The sequence below is a fragment of the Chrysemys picta genome, chromosome 13 (genome assembly GCF_011386835.1).
Source record: "Chrysemys picta bellii isolate R12L10 chromosome 13, ASM1138683v2, whole genome shotgun sequence".
In the NCBI taxonomy this organism is placed as follows: domain Eukaryota; kingdom Metazoa; phylum Chordata; order Testudines; family Emydidae; genus Chrysemys; species Chrysemys picta.
This window is the reverse complement of record NC_088803.1, coordinates 55023161-55039701: the sequence shown is the minus strand read 5'-3', so window position 1 is coordinate 55039701 and position 16541 is coordinate 55023161. Positions and strand designations below refer to the sequence as shown.

The window sequence follows — 16541 nt, the reverse complement described above, 5'->3', positions numbered from 1 at the left end:
CTGCAGGGACGTGGCTGTCAAGGCGGAAACCAGACCCAGCTCCGGGCACGGCTCAGCAGACACCATCTAGGGGACCAGATGGCCCGATTTTATAGGGACAGTCCCGATATTTGGGGCTTTTTTTAAATGGATGCCTATTCCCCCCCCCCCCCGATTGTTCACACTGTCTGGTCACCCCGCACCATTGCTGGGCCCACTAGAGACCGAGGGGATGGGGCAGACACAGGGCCTGCCCGGCTGGCTTGGCCTAGCCACCTGGCGGCTGCAGGAGCTGAAGGGGCAGGACCCGGGCTCAGGGAAGCACTGGGCTAATGACCTGGGCTGGCTGCCCCACCCCTCAGGGGGCACCTCAGACTGAGCGTCAAGCACTGGGTGGTGGGCAGGGGCGGCTCTATGTATTTTGCTGCCCCTAGCACGGCAGTCAGGCTGCCTTCGGCGGCGTGCCTGGGGGAAGTCTCCGGTCCCGCGGATTCGGCAGCAAGCCTCCGGGACGTCCGCCGGTCCCGCGCCTTCGGCGTACCCGCTGCTGAATTGCCGCCGAAGGCGTGGGACCGGCGGACCTCCCGCAGGCATACCGCCGAAGGCTGCCTGACTGCCGCCCTCGCGGTGACCGGCAGGCCCCCCCTGCGGCTTGCCGCCCCAGACACACGTTTGGAGCGCTGGTGCCTGGAGTCGCTCCTGGTGGTCGGGGCTCTGCATGCGCAACCCCCCGCCTCAGGCCAGCAGATTGGCTGAGTTAGCTCTGCTGTCACAGGCCTCCACCAATCAGCTACGCCACACCTGCCAGTGCCCGGGCCCCCACAGTGCAGGGCCAGGGACTGGGACAGCCAGGTGCCACTGGAGCTGGTGCTGCCGGAAACTGATGGGTGAGGGGGGTTGCACGCGCACCCACGGCTGTGTGTGTGTGTGTGTTTGTGTCACTGTGCGCGCACCCACAGCTGTTCGTGTCACTGTGTTCGCACCCATGACTGTATGTGTGTGTCTGTGTCGCTGTGCATGCACCCATGGCTATTCGTGTCACTGTGTTCGCACCCATGGCTCTGTGTGTGTGTTTGTGTCGCTGTGTGCGCACCTACGGCTGTCTGTGTGTGTCTGTGTCACTATGTGTGCACCCACCGCTGTCTGTGTGTGTTTGTGTCACTGTGCGCGCACCCACAGCTGTCTGTGTGTGTCTGTGTTGCTGTGCACGCACCCACAGTTGTTCGTGTCACTGTGTTCGCACCCACGACTGTATGTGTGTGTCCGTGTCGCTGTGCATGCACCCACGGCTGTGTGTGTGTGTCTGTGTCACTGTGTGCGCACCACAGCCGTGTGTGTCACTGTGTGCGCACCCACGGCTGTCTCTGTGTGTCTGTGTGACAAAGTGGGGTTTTTTCTTGTTTTCTGTGGAGTTTCAATGGTTTGCATGCAGAGGGGGTGGGACTCAGTTTCCCTGGGTGTTACTGGTTTAACGAGGGGAGGGGAGAGGGAGTTTGTTTTGTAGAGGACCGGAGAGAGGACTTGGGGACCCAGCCGATGGCTGGGAGGATGGATACCCCAGCGACCGGTGACCTGGCGACCTGGTGACCCAGAGGCCCAGCTGAGGAGACACAGCCGGTTCTGGCCAGTGGGCGGACAATGGGCTGCAGAGTGAGGACCTAGTGACCTAACCAGCTGGTTCCAGCCAGAGGACAGAAGCGAGGAGAGGAGGCCCCGGTTTACGACCCTGTTTACCTGGAGAGAAGACAATGGACAGAGGCGGGGCTTGAGGCTGGTGATCTCAGATGCCCAGCTGGGAAGCAGAGCGACTTGGGGCTGGAGAGGGGGAGCAGGCAGCGCCCACCTGGATGCAGAGAGACCGGGATGTGCTGTCTTTTGCCAATGTTATAGCCGATGCTTTATCGCGGGGCAGGGACCCTGAACTTCCCCAGGTCACTGGCTAAGTGACCCTGCTCCGTTCAGCCTCGAAGTGGGGAGAGATGTGACGAAGTGGGGGGTTTTCTTGTTTTCTGTGGAGTTTCTGCACGCACCCACGGCTGTGTGTGTGTGTCTGTGTCGTTGTGCGCGCACCCACGGCTGTGTGTGTGTTTCTGTGTCGTTGTGCGCGCACCCACAGCTGTCTGTGTATGGTCTGTTCCTGGCGGGCACATGGCACTGCTCTTCCTGTGCCCATGACCCTGCCTCTTCCCAGCAGGGGGTGTGGTGCTAACGGCTGATCCTGGTGCTGAAATGCCCAGGGGTGGGTGTTTCCCATGCAGGCAGCGGGCAGGGGCCGCCAGGGCCCAGCCACAGCCCTGTTGGCCCAGCCTGTCTCACCAGCCTAGCGAGGCTGGAGTGGGGGAGGGTGGGAGAAGCTGCCAGGCGGTGGGAGTGGGCAGGCACTGCCATGTTTTGATGGCACTATCCCAGCTGCTGGCGGGTGGGAGGAGGCATCGGGCAGGGCAGGGAGGTGCCACTGAGGCAGCCCCTCATCCCTAGCACCCCCTGCCCGCCCACACCTGGGCTCCCCCTTCAGCCGCACTCAGCCAGTGCCAGCAACACCCACGGCAGGAAGATGGGGCCTAGCAGGGGGCCTACAGGGCACATGGCTGGGTTTGCGGCTGCCAGCGGCCAGCAAAGGATACAGTTCTCATCCCCCTTCCGGTTGCGGGGTGGACCTGGCATGTTCAGCAAGACCAGCTTGGCGTTCTGTGACTTCTTGACGATGACCTCGTTAAGCTTGACGGCTGTGTGCATCCGCCGCACGTTGGACTGGTTCCTGGAGGAAAAACGGGTGGGCAGGCTTAGGGGGCGGGGCAGGGCCCAGGCCCTTAGAGCTGGGGGAGGGACACAGAAAGCCCCACCCACACAGCTGTGTCAGATGGGGGAGGGGCACAGAAAGCCCCACCCACACAGCTGTGTCAGATGGGGGAGGGGCACAGAAAGCCCCACCCACACAGCTGTGTCAGATGGGGGAGGGGCACAGAAAGCCCCACCCACACAGCTGTCAGATGGGGGAGGGGCCTTCCAAGAACAAGCAACTCCTGCACGTCTCAAGAGGTGCCCGAGGCAGCGCTGGCCCCTGGCTGCCCCCGCCAATGGGGCACGCTTGGGGCACTGGCCAGTGCTGGGGCTCTGACCAGGCTCAGCCAGACAGGTTCAGTCTCTTCCCCCTGTTGGCAGAAAATGCTGTGTGGGGCAGGCAAGGACCCCCGGCAGGGGGCGGTGTGTGGGGCAGGCAAGGACCCCCGGCAGGGGGCGGTGTGTGGGACAGGCGAGGACCCCCGGCAGGGGGCGGTGTGTGGGACAGGGGCGCAGACCCCGCACTGGAGTGGCAGGATCCCGCAGCCCCCACCTGCTCCCCTCCGCACTGGGACATGGAACACACACACACACAACTCAGACTTACAGGTTCTCCCACTCCCTGCGGCAGCACAGGGGAAAGAGAGAGAGAGCTCGTCAGCACCGCGTTGCCTCGCCCCAGCCCCCACCTCCTGGAGCACATGCTCCTGTTCACCGCTCAGCTCCCATGTCTGCCAGCCTCCCCCTTCCAGCAGCCCTGGGCACAGCGCTGTGCTGGTCTCCACCAGCTCCACACCCACCCTGCTCAGCCCAGATCTGCCAGGAGCAGGGCCGGCTCCAGGCACCAGCTCAGGAAGCAGGTGCTTGGGGCGCCAATGGAAAGGGGCGGCACGTCCGGGTCTTCGGCGGCAATTCGGCAGCGGGTCCCTCAGTCCCTCTCGGAGTGAAGGACCCGCCGCCGAAGAGCCGCCGATCGCGGCTTTTTCTTTCTTTCTTTTTTTTTTTGGCTTCACCGCTTGGGGCGGCAAAAAAGCTGGAGCCGGCCCTGGCCTTGAGCTCCCCGGCCTCCGTCCGCCAGCTGTCAGGCTCAGCTCTAGTGCGGACACAGGCAGGCCCATGCCAACGCTGCCTGGCTCAGCTGGGGACCAGTGTCTGACGGGGGGTGCAGTGCAGGGGTCTGGGGCCACCCCGGGGGCAACTTACGGCTTCATGTTGAAGAAGTCCTTGATGCTTTCGGGGCTGACGGGGCTCTTGCTCTTGTTCTTCTCCGCAACAGACTTTTCCTTGGTCCAGGTGAGATGCACCTTCTCAGGGGCCGTCTCCACCTCGTCACTGGGTGACTGGGGGCTGCTGGCGAAGGCCGTGGCGTTCTTATCGTGGATGAGCTGCACCTGCACAGAGAGAGTGGGTGAGAGCGGTGTAATGTTATGAGTATAATAGAATATCTCATTGAAAGGGGACAGGGCCAGAAAGACCTTTAATTAACTCACAGACTGACCTGACCCATGCGTGAACTTTAAGGACTGGTTAGGAAGATCTGTAAATGACTAGAGCTTTGAAATGCGAGTCTGCATTGTTAGAGATCTCAAGGGGAGGTGTTTGCTCAGGTCTTGTGATGTAAGCAAACAAGTCTTGTCTATTGCTATAACTTTAATTCAAAGATCAAAAAAGGAATATTAACATTTATGATGATACTTGAGTGAAATAGTATTATTGTCTATATGTCTCTTTGAAGGTTGTGGTAACCTGTATCTGAACTGTTTAATGGATAAATTACCCTGTGCTAATTGCCTGAATGTTTGGGAGAAGGAGAGTTAAACCTATTGTTTTCTCAGACAGAAAGGCTGCTGGAAATGTATAAGAACCCTGGGACATGATCCTACTTCATCTCAGATCTGCTTTGGGTTTCAAGAGGGGGAAACTTTAAGCCACAAGGATTGAGATCCCCAGTCACTGACTGGAGCCACCCTGAATATGGACATTGGACTATAACCTATGGACTATATCTAAAAGGACTTTTGGCAACTACAAGATCACCTCTGCTATGTATCTGAACCTCAAGAATTAAATTCAAGTCTGTCTGTATATTGATCTTTTAACCAACTCTCTCTCTTTTTTCTTTTTTAATACATTTTAGCTTAGTTTATACGAATTGGCTATAAGCGTGTATTTTGGGTAAGATCTAAGTTATAATTGAACCTGGGTATGTGGCTGACCCTTTGGGATTGGAAGAACCTTTTCTTTTATATGATGAGATAAGATTCTCAGTAATCATCATCACATCTGACAGGTGTGTCAGGACGGAGGCCTGAGGCTGGGCACTTTAAGGGAACTGCATTGTTTGGACTTCTGAGTAACCAGTGAGGTACTATAGAAGCTGTTTTGGGCTGGTTGGTAAATCTAAGTATTGGAATAACCACCAGCTTTTGGGGTTTGTCTGCCCCGTTTTGTTTGCAGTTCACCCTGATTGAGTGACCTCAGCTGGCTCCCACGGGCAGCACCATCAGAAGCAGGGAGGGGTCTTCCCAGCCCCCCATCCTGCCATATCCCTGGGCCCCAGGTCCATGTCACTTGGCCCTGCCAGCCCAGACCCCGCAGTACTCAGCCCCACCCTGCAGTTCAGTGCCTCCATAGTGCCCCCAACCCCCCAGCACATGGCCCCCTTCAGGTGCTCGCTCCCCATAACCCCCCAGTTCTGCAGCGTCAGACCCCCAGCTCCCCATCCTGTGGGGCTCGGCCCCCCAGCATGCAGCCTTACCTCCTCCTCCGGCTTCTCCTCGCTGTCGCCCACCTGCTCCTCCGGGACGCTCAGCCGCAGCCGGGGGTTGGCAGGGTTCTTGCGCCGGATGGAGCCGCGGGACTCGTCCGTGATGCTCTGGATCTGCGTGGGGAGGGATGGAGATGGGAGGTCATTGAGCAAACCCAGCATGCCACGGGCCAGAGACCAGCAGCACAGAGCAGCATATAGCCCACTCAAGCTACTCTGTCCCTGCCCCACCCAGTGATGGGGGGCACTGGGGGGGGGGGCACAGCCGAGGGCAACTCAAGGCTGGCCGGAGGGAAAAGAGTTCAGGTCTGGTTTGGTGGGGCAGGGGGTCACTGCTGGGGGGAGCTCAGGACTGACCGGGGGGGAGGTCACTGCTGGGGGGAGCTCAGGGCTGGCCGGGGGGGGTCACTGCTGGGGGGAGCTCAGGGCTGGCTGGGGGGGGGTCACTGCTGGGGGGAGCTCAGGGCTGGCTGGGGGGGGAGAGGGTCACTGCTGGGGAGCTCAGGGCTGGCTGGGGGGGTCACTGCTGGGGAGCTCAGGGCTGGCTGGGGGGGGGGGAGAGGGTCACTGCTGGGGAGCTCAGGGCTGGCCGGGGAGGGGGGGGGGAGAGGGTCACTGCTGGGGGGAGCTCAGGGCTGGCCGGGGGGGTCACTGCTGGGGAGCTCAGGGCTGGCCGGGGGGGGGTGTCACTGCTGGGGGGAGCATAGAGCTGGCTGGGGGGGGAGAGGGTCACTGCTGGGGAGCTCAGGGCTGGCTGGGGGGGTCACTGCTGCTGGGAGCTCAGGGCTGGCTGGGGGGAGCTCAGGGCTGGCTGGGGGGGTCACTGCTGCTGGGGAGCTCGGGGCTGGCCGGGGGGGTCACTGCTGGGGGGAGCTCAGGGCTGGCCGGGGAGGGGTCACTGCTGGGGAGCTCAGGGCTGGCCGGGGGGGTCACTGCTGGGGGGAGCTCAGGGCTGGCTGGGGGGGGGAGAGGGTCACTGCTGGGGAGCTCAGGGCTGGCCGGGGGGGTCACTGCTCAAGGGTCTCAGGCCCAGCCCCAGCTGCGGAGCCTGCACCATGGTTACTAGCAGCCCCCCATGGCTCAAAGGGCCCAGCTGGCTCGGCAAAGCTGCTGCCCCGTGGGGCGCAGGCCCCAGCGTTCTGGGGCAGGAACCAGCCCAGGGCAGAGACAACGCCCAGGGAGCCCAGTTACCTCTCGCTCCCGCTCGGTCTTGGTGAGGTGCATCTGCTTGAGGATCTCCGAGCGCTGCTCCATCACCAGGGTCTTCTCGTAGGTGTAGGCCGAGATGTCGCTCTCATGCTGCAGGGACAGGACGCGCCATCACCCAGGGAGGGAGCTCGGCAGCCCTGGGCCTCAGAACCACCAGGGACATGGGCAAGTGCCCCCCGTTACCCAGGAAACACCTGGCTGGCCCTTCCCCTGCAGCCCCTCAGGGACCCCAGCGCTGGGCCTGGGCAGCTCCGCACCCACCTCTCAGGGCAGTGACTACGCACAAGGTCCAAGCCAGCGGCCAGCCACAAGGCCAGGGAGCCAGGCTAGGGAGGGGCTGGGCCGTGCGAGGGCTCTCACCATCTCCACCACCTCCACCTCGGCTGTGATGCGCAGGTGGTACAGGAATGTCGTCAGGTCCTTCTTCATCTGGATGCTGTTATCGTCCATCTGCGCCACCGTGAAGATGCGCATCTTACATTTACGCCAAACCTGCCAGGGGAGACGGAGCGCTGGCAGCCTGCCCTGCATGGAACCCTTCCAATTCCAGCCTGGCCGGTCCAGCAAACAGGGAGAACTGGCCCCCAATCTCAGCCCGGTTGGCTCACCACAGGGGGGAAACGGTCCCCAATCCAAGCCTGGCTGGCCCACTGTGACGACATGGGGGAGTTTCTTGTTTTTCTTGTTTCCTATGGGGGATTCACTTGGTTTTCCTATGGTTGGCACACAGAGGGAGTGGGATTCAGTTTCCCTGGGTGTTACAGGTTTAATGAGGTGATGGGAGAGGGAGTTTGTTGGCACACAAGACCAGCAAGGGAACTTGGGACCCCAGCCACTGGTGGGGAGAATGGATACCCCAGCGACGGGTGACTGGCGACCTGGTGACCCAGAGGCCCAGCTCTGGCCAGTGGAAGGACAATGGGCTGCAACGAGAGGACCCCATGACCTAACCAGCCAGTTCCAGCCAGAGGAGGGGCGGAGGGTGGAGAGGAGGGGAGGCCCAGGTGACCCTGTTTACCTAGAAAGAAGACAATGGACAGAGGTGGGGCATGGGGCCGGTGATCTCTAATGCCCAGCCGGGAAGCAGGGGGGCTCGGGGCTGGAGAGAAGAAGCAGGCAGGGGGCCAACTGGGATGCAGGGAAGACGATGGGGAATGTGCTGTGCTGAGGGAGGCCAGGCCTGAGGGTCAGAGTTTTTCCTGTGCTGGGTTCAAATACTCAATAAACCCTCCTGTGTTACGCTGGCTGAGAGTCGCGCCAGTCTAGAGAACAGGGGGGCATCAACCCCTTTGGGGGGTGGAGGCCCCGGGGGTCCAGAGCGAGGGGACTCCCTGAGGGGGCCCACGGCAGAGACAGACGTGCTAAGGCTCAGAGAGGTGCGGCTCCAGGAGGTAGAGGGGCCTGACCCTGAGAGAGAGTGGACCCCCGAGAAGGGCTGTCGCACTGAAAGGGGCACCCCCACGGACCGCACGGGGCCAAGAGTGGGCACGATCTGTGAGTCCGTGACAACTATAAAGGCCGGAGAGTGTAAAGAGGGGGTGGCCAAGGTGTTGTACCTGGGTCACAGGGTGGGGAGCGGCTGTATATGGCCAGAACTGGCCAAGTGGTACTACCGGAAATTTATACCCCCAGCTGCTCACCGCTCCCAGCGTCGCAGCGACCAGGAAGGGTCAGCCGGACAGCATGGGCTGTCTGCACGGGAAGGGGCCCTAAGCCAGGACCCAGTTTGTGTGAACTCGGTACCAGACAAACCCTTCCTGGGGTCCGGTGCCGCAGGGCTGCGCGCGGTGCTGCTGCAAGCCAATGCCAAGGGGGAGACACACCCGACTGATACCTGACCAAGACACCCCTCCCCAGGGACTGGAACGGGCCACAACTGAGAGCAGGCCTGGCCGCTGGGTGGGCTCCTGGCTCCATCTGTGTCTATGGGGACGGGGCTTTACCTGAGCCCTCGCCTCTGGCATGGCTGCAGCTGCTGGAAAGGGCTAAGTCTGCCCTGCCAGGGTTCTGTTAATGGGACTGCAAATGTTCTCGCTGATCCTGTGCCACGAAAGGAGCATCCGCACTGTGCCAGGCCGGGGGAAGCAGAAAGGACTGAGCACCCGAGGGCACCGCCAAGGACTGAGCACCCGAGCGTCAGGGGCAGCGTTCAGCATGGGCTGCGGCAGGACACTGGAGGCTGTGCTGGAACTGGGCACGCAAAGACCCCGCAGCTCCCGCCTGGGCCTGACAGAGACCGGGCGGGGGAGGTCACAACTTTCATTGGCCCTTTGCTTCTCTGTGCCGCACACGGGACTTCCCAGCACCGTGGCCGGGGATAACCCAGCCGCCTCGGGCTGAGTCCTGGATCCCCGAGGGGGTGAAAGTCTCTGACCAGGGCTCTGCACCATGGGGCTCCCTGGCAGAGCTTACGGCGTCAAACCGGAGGGCTGGAGCCGGAGGCGTTGAAGCCACATGGCCAACCCTTGTGGAACAGTGTGACCCCGTTGGGTGCTGCCAGGAGACGGTTGACAGGCCGCAGAGTAGCACAGATCCTGTGAATCATGATGGGGCACCCAGCCCCCCGATCCCAGCCCGGCTGACATGCCAAAGGGGGGGGACACCAGCCCGGCTCCCCACCCTGATCTCCCTGATCTCCCCACCCTATCGATCTCAGACGGTCGACAGGCCACAGAGTAGCACAGATCCTGTGAATCATGATGGGGCACCCAGCCCCCCGATCCCAGCCCAGCCCGCCCGATCCCAGCCTGGCTGACATGCCAAAGGGGGGGACACCAGCCCGGCTCCCCACCCTGATCTCCCCACCCTATCGATCTCAGACAGTCGACAGGCCACAGAGTAGCACAGATCCTGTGAATCATGATGGGGCACCCAGCCCCCCGATCCCAGCCCAGCCCGCCCGATCCCAGCCTGGCTGACATGCCAAAGGGGGGGGGGACACCCCCCTGATCCCAGCCCAGCTCCCCACCCTGATCTCAGCCCCCCCAATCAAAGCCTGGCTGTCATGTCAAAGGAGGGAAAATCCTCCCCCTGAGCCCAGCCTTGCTGGCATATAAAAAGGGGGACACTCCCCCGATTCCAGCCCAGCCCCCCCCTCCGGTCCCAGCCCGTGCCCCTGATCCCAGCCCAACCCCCCCTTCCACAGTACCTTATGGTGCCGCAGCAGGAAAGGCAGCAGCATCAGCATCCCCCCGTCGTGGACGATCCACCAGACGTCAATGTGGCCCTCGGAGAACCGCTCTTGGTTGCCCGGGAACATGGCAACATTCTTGGTGACCAGCAGGGCCAGGTGGCCGGCCGTGGTCTCCCGCACCAGCTCTGTGGGGAAGGGCTGTGGGTCAGGGCAGGGGCCGTGCAGAGACCAGCCCCGTCCCAGCAGCGTGAGGGGCTGCTGACCCACCAGTGCAACGTCCTCCCGGCTCCCACCAGGAGCGCCAGGTGCGTCCCAGAGCACTGCATCCCCAGGGAGCACGGCAGGGGCTTCTGGACTTCATCCTCCGTCCCTCTGCAGTGCCCAGCATTTCCCTGAGGGGCCTGCTGCCAACGGGGAGAGGCCGCCAGAGCCCTGGGCCCCTGCTCAACGCCAGCTGGGGGCTGCATCCAGCTGCTGCCTGGCCCCCACGCGCCCGGTACAAGGAGCATGTAGATCCATGGCGGGGTGATCACACCTGGCATGCACACGCATGCACACGCATGCACAATCCACCGCTTCCTCCCAGCCTGCAGGCAACACCGCGGGGGGAGCTTCTGGGTGGCTTTGCTTTTACTCATTTGGGGGTCTGTGGGTGTGCGCAGGTGTGTGTGGCTGTGTGTGCACACAGACCTTACTGAGGGGAGTGGTGTCTCAGAGTGGAGCTCTGCATTGAGCGCTGGATGCGGTAGGGCTGGAGTCTCTTCTCTCCTGTGGCAGTGAGTTCCACAGGCCAGGTATGACCCCCATGAGGTTCTGCCTCCCGCACGCCCTCTTGGTCAATAGCTTCCTGGTCCCAGTGGGATGTGGCTGTCATGGGACGCCGAGGGAGCCGGGGCGGAGCCCAGCATGGCAGTGGCCCAACGCGAAGCAGGGCCTAGAGGGCTGCGCGGCTCGGGGTCCCCAAGGAGAGGAACGAGCCAGTGCGTTCGCACAGGAGCACAGCTGGCGGCCACGGAGTGATCCCAGGAACGAGACTGACCCCTCTGCTGTTAGCGTGAAATGAAGAGGGGCCCCATAGTAACCCTCTGCAGCTGCAGCAAGGACTGGGCTGGCTCTCAACAGTGTCCCACTTCCTGCTTTGGCCCACGCAGCCGCACCAGAACCAGAACCTCGCCCTCCCGGCCCACAGCCCTGCTGCTGCCCCCACCCCCCGACCCACAGCCCTGCCTCTGCCCCCGCCTCCCGGCCCAGAGCCCTGCCTCTGCCCTGTGACGAACTGGGACTGTTCTTGCTGGGGTGTGTGAATGCTGACAGGGGAGTGTGACTAGGATGGTCTGCATCGGGGGATGGGAGCCGGCCCAAGGGAACATACCTGAGCTTGTAACATGAGAACCCAGGAGGGGGTTGGAGGTCAGGTGACTCCGGGGCCCGGGAAACCGAACAAAGGCTGTGGGAGGGGTCGCTGAAGCCAGAGTGCTGGAAGCGAGCTGGAGAGATGGCTGGGAGGCAGAGATGGCTCTGACCCCCCAAGGGGGGTGGGCTGGCATGCCCTGGGACCCCAAGCTGGACCTAACTGAGGGGGGCCCTGTTGTCTGTGCCTGCAAGACCTGTCTTGGACTGTGTTCCTGTCATCCAAATAAACCTTCTGCTTTACTGGCTGGCTGAGAGTCATGGTGAATCGCAGGAAGCCGGGGGTGCAGGGCCCTGAGTTCCCCAATACTCCGTGACAACTGGTGGCAGCGGTGGGATCTACTGCACCCCGTGGACGGCGCTTCCTGCAGTAAGTGACTGGGGAGCAGTAAAACGAAGGGGGATTGACGGGGACCAGGCACGCTGAAGAGTGGGAGAGAGACGGTTATTACCCCTGGGAGTGTGTGACCAGCGAGAAGGACTTTTGCAGTAACAGGGTCCCCCGGGGGGATCGCAGCGAGTGGTCCCAGGGGCGGAGGAGTCTGCAGCTCGACCCTGGCAGAGAGGTGGTGACCTCGAGAAGGGCTGGCACACTAGGGGTCCCCCTGGGAACTGTGGGGAGCTGTGAGCACACAGGCCGGTGAGTGGCCAGCAGGAAGATGTATGCCCAGCGGCTTAAGAGCGACCTGGTGGAGCTGTGCAAGCAGAGGCGGCTGCGCATTGGGAGGCTCACCAAAGAACAGCTCATTGCCCAGCTGGAGGCGGAAGATCGCGCGAATGAACCGATCCCTGTGTCTCAGGGAAGCAGCCTGGCAAATGCAGCGCAGGCACCAGTGTCTGTCCCAGCTGGGAGTGGTCAGCCGGCTGCTGAGGGCTTCCCGAGACCCCTCCTTCCTATGCCTAGGGGAAGGGTGGGGAGGAGCCCAGCAAATACTGAAGGCGCCGTGACCCCCCCGGCCAGCAGGGGGTCCCCCCGGCGAAGCTCGCCGGCCAGCAGAGGATCCTCCCGGCGACGTTCAGCATCCGGGGAGCGGAATTGGCTGGAATGGGAGAAAGAGCTAAAACTGAGGGAGCTGGAGGATCGTGAACAACAGAGACAGCATGAAGAGAGACAGCGTCAGCATGAACGGGAGGAGAAAGAGAGACAGCATCAGCGTGAACGGGAGGAGAATGAGAGACAGAGACAGGAGAATGAGAGACAGAGACAGGAGAATGAGAGACAGCATCAGCGTGAACTGGAACTGGCGAGATTGAAGGGCAGCGAACCCCCGGCTGCGGTGAGTGAGGGGGGACCCAGGACTGCACGGAGCTTTGATAAGTGCATCATGGCCCCATACAAGGAGGGGGAGGACATGGATGACTTCCTGGAGGCCTTTGAGACGGCCTGCGAGCTGCACCGGGTGGATCCCGCGGACAGACTCCGGGTCCTTACCCCCTTACTGGACCCCAAATCCGTGGCATTGTACCGCCAACTGGGAGAGGCAGAGAAAGGGGACTACGAACTATTCAAAAGGGCCCTGCTACGTGAGTTTGGGCTGACTCCTGAGATGTACCGGGAAAGGTTCCGGAGTCAAGATAAAGCCCCTGAGATCTCCTATTTGCAACTAGCCGTCCGCATGGAAAGATACGCCAGCAAGTGGGCTGGTGGGGCCCAGACGAAGGAGGACCTGATTAAACTGCTGGTACTGGAGCAACTGTATGAGCGGTGCCCATCCGACCTGAGGCTGTGGTTGGTGGACAGAAAGCCAGAGAACCCGCGACACGCCGGGCAGCTGGCCGATGAGTTTGTAAAGAGCCGGGCAGGGGGTGGCAGGGAGGAGCCCCAAAGGAACAGGCCCGCCGCGATGCAGAGAGAGAGTCACCCTGGGACCTACCAAAGGGGGAATATGGGGAATCCCCTCCCACGGGGAATGCCCAGCGTCAGGGACAACCGACCGGCTCGAGGGGACCCACAGGACATGAGCTGCTATTACTGCGGCCGAAGAGGCCACGTTCGGGCCCAGTGCCCCAAGCTCAAGGACAGACTGAGCAGACCGAACCCGCATAGGGTTAACTTGGTAGAGGCCCAGACGGACGAGGGGCAGGCTTCTCACGCAAGAGGGGCTGGCAGCTTATCAACTGCTCAAGAGAGAGAAGGGCCCCAGGCCAGCTCCTCTAGGGGGCTGGATGCCCCAGACTCAGGGTTTTTGGTTTATACGGTGGGCGCGGGGCTGTCCCTCCGGAGAGAGTACCTTGTTCCCCTGGAGGTGGATGGGAGGAAGGTCAATGGATACTGGGATACGGGCGCAGAGGTGACGCTGGCCCGGCCCGAGGTGGTGGCCCCAGATCAGGTGGTGCCCAACTCCTACCTGACCCTGACGGGGGTGGGCGGAACACCAGTCAAAGTGCCCGTGGCAAGGGTACACCTGAAGTGGGGGGCCAAGGAGGGCCCCAAGGATGTGGGGGTACACCCGTATTTGCCCACTGAGGTATTGATGGGGGGGGACCTGGAGAACTGGCCAAGCAACCCCCAAAAGGCACTGGTTGTGACCCGCAGTCAGAGCCGGCGAGGGGCCCTGCGCCCTGGCCTTGGGGGGGGTGCCTTGCCTGAGGCGCAGGACCCTAACCTGGTGGGGAGGGAACGCCCAGGGACGCGGCTCAGGGAGGCTGCAGCTTCGGACCCAGCGGGCGAGAAAGAGCAGGTGGCCATCCCTGTCCCAGCTGCTGAGTTCCAGGCCGAGTTACAGAGAGACCCCTCCTTGCGGAAGATAAGGGACCTGGCCGACCTCAATGCGGTACAGACCATGGAACGAGGTGGCCGGAAAAGGTTCCTGTGGGAGAAGGGGTTCCTGTACCGAGAATGGGCTCCCCCAGGGAAAATGGAGTCAGGGGGGATCAGGAGGCAGCTGGTGGTACCCCAGAAGTATCGCCGCCAGCTGCTGTGCCGGGCCCATGACATTCCCCTCTCAGGGCACCAGGGAACCTGGCGTACCCAGCAGAGGCTGCTACGGAGCTTTTACTGGCCTGGGGTCTTTGTTACTGTCCGACAGTACTGCGGATCCTGTGACCCCTGTCAGAGGGGGAGGAAGGCCTGGGACAAGGGGAAAACAGCCTTAGGACCCTTGCCCAGCATAGAGGAGCCTTTCCGGAGGGTGGCCAAGGTAAAAAGGGCGGCTCTGAACCAAGAGAGCCCAAAGCACAGACCTCCAGACTGGAGCGCTGGGAGAAGACCACAGCCCAGTTGGAACCCCAGAGGTATGGGGGTGGAAAAAGGGCACAGGCCGCATAAACCTTCCCACATGCGAACTGCGAGTGCCATCAAGCACCCCCGACCTAAGGGGGGGCGTGGAACGGAAGGGGCCTGGTGTGATTCTCACCAAGGAACTGGAGGGATGCGGGGGCATCCATGGGAACGGGGGTAGGTTCGAACTTCCCCGGGTCACTGGCTAAAGTGACCCTGCTCAGTTCGGTCTCGAAGGGGGGAGAGATGTGACGAACTGGGACTGTTCTTGCTGGGGTGTGTGAATGCTGACAGGGGAGTGTGACTAGGATGGTCTGCATCGGGGGATGGGAGCCGGCCCAAGGGAACATACCTGAGCTTGTAACATGAGAACCCAGGAGGGGGTTGGAGGTCAGGTGACTCCGGGGCCCGGGAAACCGAACAAAGGCTGTGGGAGGGGTCGCTGAAGCCAGAGTGCTGGAAGCGAGCTGGAGAGATGGCTGGGAGGCAGAGATGGCTCTGACCCCCCAAGGGGGGTGGGCTGGCATGCCCTGGGACCCCAAGCTGGACCTAACTGAGGGGGGCCCTGTTGTCTGTGCCTGCAAGACCTGTCTTGGACTGTGTTCCTGTCATCCAAATAAACCTTCTGCTTTACTGGCTGGCTGAGAGTCATGGTGAATCGCAGGAAGCCGGGGGTGCAGGGCCCTGAGTTCCCCAATACTCCGTGACATGCCCCCGCCTCCCGGCCCACAGCCCTGCCTCTGCCCCCGCCTCCCGGCCCAGAGCCATGCTGCTGCCCCCCTCGACCCACAGCCCTGCTGCTGCCCCCCTTGACCCACAGCCCTGCCTCTGCCCCCGCCTCCCGCCCCACAGCCCTGCTGCTGCCCCCCTCGACCCACAGCCCTGCCTCTGCCCCCGCCTCCCGGCCCAGAGCCCTGCTGCTGCCCCCCCCCCGACCCACAGCCCTGCTGCTGCCCCCCTCGACCCACAGCCCTGCCTCTGCCCCCGCCTCCCGGCCCACAGCCCTGCTGCTGCCCCCCCTCGACCCACAGCCCTGCCTCTGCCCCCCCCTCCCGGCCCACAGCCCTGCTGCTGCTCCCCTCGACCCACAGCCCTGCCTCTGCCCCCCCCTCCCGGCCCACAGCCCTGCTGCTGCCCCCCCCCGACCCACAGCCCTGCCTCTGCCGCCCCTCCCGGCCCACAGCCCTGCTGCTGCTCCCCTCGACCCACAGCCCTGCCTCTGCCCCCCGCTCCCGGCCCAGAGCCCTGCTGCTGTCCCCCCCCCCGACCCACAGCCCTGCCTCTGGCCCCCCCTCCCAGCCCACAGCCCTGCTACGCCAGCCCTGCCCCCCCGACCCACAGCCCTGCTGCTGCCCCCCCGCGACCCACAGCCCTGCCTCTGCCCCCGCCTCCCGGCCCACAGCCCTGCCAGGCCAGCCCTGCCCCACCCTCCCGGCCCACAGCCCTGCCTCTGCCCCTCCCTCCCGGCCCACAGCCCTGCCAGGCCAGCCCTGCCCCACCCTCCCGGCCCACAGCCCTGCTGCTGCCCCCCTCGACCCACAGCCCTGCTACGCCAGCCCTGCCCCCCCGACCCACAGCCCTGCCTCTGCCCCCCCCTCCCGGCCCACAGCCCTGCTGCTGCCCCCCTCGACCCACAGCCCTGCCTCTGCCCCCCCCTCCCGGCCCACAGCCCTGCTGCTGCCCCCCTCGACCCACAGCCCTGCCTCTGCCCCCCCCTCCCGGCCCACAGCCCTGCTGCTGCCCCCCTCAACCCACAGCCCTGCCTCTGCCCCCGCCTCCCGGCCCAGAGCCATGCTGCTGCCCCCCCGACCCACAGCCCTGCCTCTGCCCCCCCCCTCCCGGCCCACAGCCCTGCTGCTGCCCCCCCCGACCCACAGCCCTGCTACGCCAGCCCTGCCCCCATCCCAACCCACAGCCCTGCCTCTGCCCCCCCGACCCACAGCCCTGCTACGCCAGCCCTGCCTCTGCCCCACCCTCCCGACCCACAGCCCTGCCGCTGCCCCCCTGACCCACAGCCCTGCTACACCAGTCCTGCCCGCCAC

The 16541-nt window shown here is 63.3% G+C and overlaps 1 protein-coding gene across 3 annotated transcripts in view; it reads right to left on the bottom strand.

Moving 5' to 3' along the window:
• SLC12A5 (solute carrier family 12 member 5) overlaps positions 1 to 16541 on the bottom strand; it is a 103602-nt gene that overhangs the window by 7090 nt on the left and 79971 nt on the right. For 2 of the 3 annotated variants that reach the window (XM_005304829.4, XM_065566386.1), the window contains exons 19-25: positions 9885 to 10054; positions 7097 to 7228; positions 6719 to 6826; positions 5519 to 5641; positions 3964 to 4151; positions 3368 to 3382; positions 2604 to 2737 (exon numbers count right to left, since the gene is read on the bottom strand). In XM_005304829.4, the coding sequence (XP_005304886.1) occupies positions 2604 to 2737; positions 3368 to 3382; positions 3964 to 4151; positions 5519 to 5641; positions 6719 to 6826; positions 7097 to 7228; positions 9885 to 10054 (870 nt within the window). The remainder of the gene's footprint in view (positions 1 to 2603; positions 2738 to 3367; positions 3383 to 3963; positions 4152 to 5518; positions 5642 to 6718; positions 6827 to 7096; positions 7229 to 9884; positions 10055 to 16541) is intronic. The other variant, XM_065566385.1, reaches the window with a different exon arrangement.